Source organism: Branchiostoma floridae, chromosome 14 (genome assembly GCF_000003815.2).
Source record: "Branchiostoma floridae strain S238N-H82 chromosome 14, Bfl_VNyyK, whole genome shotgun sequence".
Taxonomy (NCBI): domain Eukaryota; kingdom Metazoa; phylum Chordata; class Leptocardii; order Amphioxiformes; family Branchiostomatidae; genus Branchiostoma; species Branchiostoma floridae.
The window spans coordinates 6,779,455-6,785,969 of record NC_049992.1 but is presented as its reverse complement, the minus strand read 5'-3'; the positions used below and the strand labels follow the sequence as shown (position 1 = coordinate 6,785,969).

The 6,515-nt window shown below is 38.9% G+C and overlaps 1 protein-coding gene across 1 annotated transcript in view; it reads left to right on the top strand.

The window, feature by feature from the left end:
* LOC118431036 (hemicentin-1-like) overlaps positions 1–4,971 on the top strand; it is a 37,636-nt gene extending 32,665 nt beyond the window's left edge. The window contains exons 8-9 of the mRNA XM_035842109.1: positions 63–142; positions 3,341–4,971. Coding sequence (XP_035698002.1) covers positions 63–142; positions 3,341–3,409 — 149 coding nt within the window. The 3' untranslated portion in view covers positions 3,410–4,971. The remainder of the gene's footprint in view (positions 1–62; positions 143–3,340) is intronic.
* Positions 4,972–6,515: the final 1,544 nt, after the last annotated feature.

Genomic DNA, 6,515 nt, shown 5'->3' with positions numbered 1-6,515 from the left:
TTAGACTGTAAACTTTGTAATACTAAATATTACTAACCCATTTTCTTCGCATTTTACGTTAGTCCCCGATGACCTCTACCAATACGCTGGGGACGACGGGAAATTATACAGTCAGCAGCTGCAGGTCAAAGGTGATGACCGGGTAAGTTTATAGACGACGCCTATCAAACGGCGATATTACTGCACATTAAACATTTATGAACAGGCCGTACCAGGGGTCGTTTGATGGTTCCGATTTTGTCTCATTTGATTCCCTGGTGTGATTTTAAGTGGATGCACAATTTTATACCAAACTGACTTTTTACATAACCTTAATTGCTTATCATTTATTAAAATTGTTACGCAGTGCTGTCCGCTATTGTTTTTCTGTTTTGTTAATGTTGTTGCGCCACTTAAATGACACACAATCAGATTGAAATTCTTCTTGGATGTCGCCCAGAAATATACTTATTAATGCAGACCATATATACGAGAAGTAAGAAACCAAAACTTGGTTTCCTTTCTCTTTCCAACCTAAATACAACGAAACTGTACCAGCAGAAACAAACAACTAAACTGTCGTGACCTTCAACGATGCTCACAGGAGAGCATTTGACCTTCTCATCAACAAATAAACTGTTCACCATACCTTTCCTTATTGGCAAAAACAAATGGGAACGAAGTTGTTCTGGCAAGTTTTTCCAATAAAGATTTTATCAAGTTGTGTCGAAGACTTCAATTTTGTGCAATAAACTTTATCTGATGTCGAGTCATAACACATTCCAGCGTAGTAAATCTAAAAGACTTTTGAAGGTCGCGAGTCGTGAAAGTGTTTCATAAACGTTTATGTATCAAATCAGTCTGGTACATAAACCTTAATGTACTGAAGTGCACGCAGTTAAGTGAACATTATGCAGAGGGAATAATAGGAACCCATAAAATCATTTTTTTCCTAACTCAACCCTGGATTGACGTTCGGCTCGTGTTTTGTCATGTCGAACGTGCAAGCATGAAATGCATCAACATTGTATGTATTCTGTACATTTAGTTGTTTACTATACTGATAGCAAACTTTATTTCTGCATATTCTCACCTATATTAAATGACTTAAAAGTATAACGTATTAACTATTTGTGGATGCATGTGTGCTGCCTAGCATGATAACATGCTGCTTTCTGGTGACGATCCTGAAAAAATATAGTTGGTAGGAAGGGGAATCTTTTTATTATCAGTTTTTACTTTATTTCATCTTGTATGAAACAAAGATATCAGTCTAAGAGATCCAAAAATTTGCAGTTTAGCAATACATCAGAAAACGTATATTTTCAACAATTGTAATTATGTATAGGTATGTATTTTGTGAATGGACTGAACAAAGATGCTCGCTAAATGCTCGCTACACTTTTTTGCATCAACTTTTCAAAGTATCAAACTGTTGAAAGAATTTGAAATGCAGGATGTCAAGTCGAACTTCTATGTTCCTTGCCAGTGCCGACTAAAAAATAAGCTGTAGAACTTTTACATTTACGGCAAAACCTTCAGTTTATAATTCTTCTTTTCCCAAAACAGGGAGCGTACGTATATCTGTATCAGAGCATAACATCAGACAATGAAAAATAAAGCGTTTACCAACAAGCTTTCGATCAGTCCTCTGATCCTTCTCAAGCTGAAATGACCCGGAACGGAAGTGTGATGTCAGCAAAGGGTCAAAGGTGTTTGGCAGTCGGTATCGGCCCCCGTCTCTGTTGAGGGAAGGCTGGAAAGCTTGTTGGTAAGCGCTTTACTTTGCGCGCGGATATATGGTCTTAAAGTTGTAACATAATGTTGACTACCATCAGAGATGAACTTACATTCAAGTATTAGACAAGGAAGTATGTCAAATGTTGCTTAATACTTGCAACGTGCCTATCTGTAAAATGCACTGGCTTTCTATGACAAGACATGGCTTCATTTGGAGGGATTTAGTGGACAGCAGGCTCTGAAATTAGCCCACCCCCCAAGTTCTAACGCGTTGTTTCCTTGCACAGGCACGATTCTCATAAAGAAGATATAAAAATAACCCGGACAGAAACAGACATCCAAACTTGTAATTGCTAAAATGTATGATTATTAGCCCATGCCGTCGCAAAAACAGACTTCGAGCGTGACTAAACTATCAAACCGGCTATTATTAGGACTAAAATGTATTATGTTGTCTCTAAGACTTCATTTTGGACCAGGTCTTAAATCTAAGTCCGACCTCAAGTATGGAAAATGACGCATCTCTACCTTAAATTTTACGACTGGCGTGCCATTAAACGGCTGACTTTTTATGTGCCTCAAGTTCATAAGAGATATATTCCATGCAGACATGTTATTGCCCACAATAGATGCCGAATCCCACAGCATCTGTACACGATGCATATTTGAGCCATTTAGTATTTGTTGCTCAATTATTTAAGATCTAGACAAAGTGCTATGTCTCCTCCAAGGATGGGTGATCAGCCAGCGCCGTAAATCAATGTTTCAAAAATCGGCAGTTTCTCTATCATCTACATATGGATGGAGACCGCCGTAATGAAAATAAACCCGAGTTCACTAAATCACCCTCGTTATTTTGTACGTCTCATTTGTTGTAAACCGTTGGCGGATTTTCTGCTTCATTTTGGGCCGTCACAAGTCGACACGGCGGGCGGCTGATTTCAACAGGAGCCTGTGCCGGAGCGATTTGTCAACAAAAACGTTTATACTGGCCCTGCTAATCACGGATAGCCGTGAAGATTTGTCAGAAGTTTTGCTGCTCACAAAACCTAGTTTAAAAGTTTGTAAGAGGCATCTGAGAATGCCCTTCACCTACATAAGAATATTACATATGCAAGAGGAAATTTAAGACCATTACTTATTTCATTTGTGATTTCGAGTTATATTAGGATTAACGCTGGACAATTGATTTGCCTTATTTTGTCTTAGTTAAATTGCGTTATTATTTGTCGATCCTTGCTGTATTACCATTTATTTGATTTTATATTGTTATCGATTATTGTTATGTATGTACTGGGTTTCTCCCCAGGGATCTTTGAAAAACGCCAGCCAGGCGATATGTACCCCTGGATAAATAAAAATAAACAAACAAACAAACAAGACGTGAAATTTCAACAGTACCCCCACATGGCAACATGTCATTTACTTTTAGAAAAATATCAATGATAAATTTAAATTGCTACATCGGTCTTCTTAGCTTGTGTTTCCTGTTTGTTACATGGCTGATTGTCTAACATTCATGCTTGTTCTATTTCGTTACCAATGCCGGCATCAACATGGTCATGTTGTCAGTTTTTCCAAAATATCTAATTTTCTCTCTCTCAAAATCTTTATTCTGTAGCCTGCCACCCCAAGGAAGACCGGAGGAGACAAGGCACAGTTGAGGGAGATCGAATGCATAGAGATTTAGGAGTCGAACCAACAGAATCAATGGCGAGGAACCGTTCGTTTGCTTCAGGAGGATGACATTGAGGCCATCTGCAATGCAACGGAGAGACTCAGGTCGTTAGAAGGAGACTGTAGAATTGGCTGACTGTCTTCAGCAGTTGCTTTCGCCTTCAAGTGTCATTGGACACTAGCTAAAAGTGACGTTATCTTTATGAACAAGTGTCTACAAGCTAGACAGACTTGTGTCTGCGGAAAGCGGATTGTAGGCAGTCTCGTGCTTTTCAAACGTCACAAATGTACACTGAGTGCGCCGTCGGTGATCTCCTGTGAAGCTTATCAAAGCCAGCCCATGCCTTTGTAATAGGCTACTCCTACAGCACTTCCCGTTGCCAGTTCTTGCGTCTACAAGCTGGCGCCAGGGTGAAATCATGATGAAGAGGTGCCAGATCTTCAGGCTACGACATGTACGCGCGGGGAATCGTAATCCGCGCTCTTGATGAGTAACCTATATTCGCATAATTCCACCAGGTGCCATTATACCGCCACCTCAAAAAACGTTGTTATAGAGGCCTTCTCAAGATTGTCTTCAGCACCTACATATCTGAATTGTATTACATTTAGGATATTCAACATTCAGTGTTGAAGACGATTTTGGGAAGACCTCTATACTAACGTTTTTTTGAGGTGGCGGTATTATGGCACCTGGTGGAATTATGATAGTCGATGTTACACCCCTGGCGTTGCAGCCTAGCTGAAGTTTCGTTATTCAGGAATTTGGTAGTTTTATCGTTGTTCTGACGCCACGATATAGAGGAAGAAGCAAAACCAAGTAATGAATGTTTGCCCTCGATAGAAAAAGACCATTTGTAAATAGCCACATACTACCCGTGAATAGTTTCATCAGGTTGGTACGTCACTGAATAAAGAGACTCTTTGAACCAGTCAGAATTGCCCTGAAGAAGGTGACAGACAGTCACCGAAACGTTGGTGTGAATAAAGCAATGGTTGTGTCAAAAGAGTCTCTTTATTCAGCCACATACTTTGTTCGTTCAGATGCAAGGCAAGCTGTACGAATAACTATTCTAGATCCAAATTCAATACAAGCTGTACATAATACCATAATAATTTTCATTTCATCCAAGCACATCGGGACTCGTACTTTTTCTATTGATGTATTCGATGGAATGATGAAGCACTCGTGTCGTTTCAGAATCATGTTGAATGTGGAGGATGATCCGGTCATATATCAACAGTAATCTTAAAGATGAGGGTGTTAGCTTGTAGTGGAGGATACTTGTATGTTTCTGTACATCTTTTGTTGACATTCAGAGAACCATGCTAACAAAGATTACCTTTCAAGTCAACTTGGCGTACCCTCCAAGGTGCTCGGGTCATTTCTTGTCCACTGCTTAAACCATCCGTTCGTTACAACATGTGTACAAAGCGATACCCTTTTGAAACCGGACTTACAGGCTTGTTCCTGCTTAGACCAATAAAAGGACAAATCATGACTTCCTGTGTAGCTAGGCTTTAGAACGTCAAAAGGCTGCTGTTGACAAATAAAACATGCCTTCGCTTACTGACTATCTGATGAGTTTTTGGACAATCTTTCCAAGAGGCGGTTTTGTACTAGTCTAAGCTGCCGAACATATGTCTCTGTCAGTAGGATCTTTTGATCCTTCCTTTTCCAGTAGCATCCATTCATCTCTCTCAAACCCTCTTCTGTCATAATGCACACAAGTCACAAGTCTTTTTACTCCTTTAAAGTGAGCTAAAGATATCTTAAAAGGAAGACGACATATCCCAAGAGACTTACTTTGAAGGGATGCGATGTACTTTTGTATCTTGTGCCCGCTTGTGATGTGTCACTGGCCGCATCTTTGCCAAGTGCTGCCCATTACTATCCATGTATTCACGTGATTTTCAAAGGATCCTAAGAAAGTACCTGATTATTGGACCGTTGAATTTGCAAAGTGAGTAATGTATTTGTCTGGCATGTTTTTATGCCCTGAGTTTGATTCCCGGCCGAGTCAAAGCCTTAGAAACGGTTGTACAAAAATGCTTTGTCTTGTTTCGCTCCCTCACAGGAAATTTATCGTACAGGAATAAAAATATTCTGTCCCGAAGAAATCCTAGAAAAACGTGCTTGTCCATGGGGCAAGCAATTTTTTTTGATTGTTAAGTTTTTGAGATGATTTGAGATTTGTTTTCTTGTATTTCCAAAGAAATGCTTTTTCTTGCTTATCTTGTTTTGCTTCCTCACAGAACATTTATCTTCCAGAAAAAAATTGTATTTCTTAATAGTTGAATCTGGTTATAAAAAAAATGAAGATTTTGCTTATATCTCTAGACAAAGTTTTGTAGTTTCTCGTTTTGCTTGAATTTTATTCTACATTTTCTTCCTGCAAAAATATTTGCCTCCATATAAGAATTGTAAATGGGGTAAGCAAAATTAGAAAAATCTATTTTGGCAGTGTACTGCTGCTTACCTTTCAGCATTGAAAATAAGTAGGGTTGTTGAACACACATATACATCACAACCGTGATAAAGCTACATTCTTTAGTGAGTGCACATTGTCGTGTGGCCAAAGGGCTGTTGAAACGGGGATGGGCGCAGTCTGATTTTCAGTGTTTCTGCGCTTATATTAATGAATGAAAACCGTTATTGTACATTACTGTGCAATCGCGCTAACTACAGGTCACAGCGAAGACAAAACATATAAGTAAAAACATAGAATCAAATAAAGTTTAGCATAGAATTTTGGCTTTGGCTTGCTTCTTTTCTTGACTTTATTGACGATGAGACAAGTCATTACAAGGGTCTGCCTAGGCAGCTTTGGGCTGGTAGCGGCAGAACATACAAAAATGTGGACGAAATTTGGTTACGGTGAAAATGTAGAATTACATGAGCTTTGCAATAGTCAGTTTGTCAAAACGAACGATGAATATAAATTCGTCAGTTCTGAGCTTATGTAGGAAATAATGAGGGAATAAAATTCCATGCATTGAAATGCAATATTTTATCATTGACATACATAGAAGAACATACTACGAAGTGCACTTAATCTCCGTTCTGTGTTGAGGGATAGAATTGATAGATTCTTTACATTAGATATCTTTTGAAATGA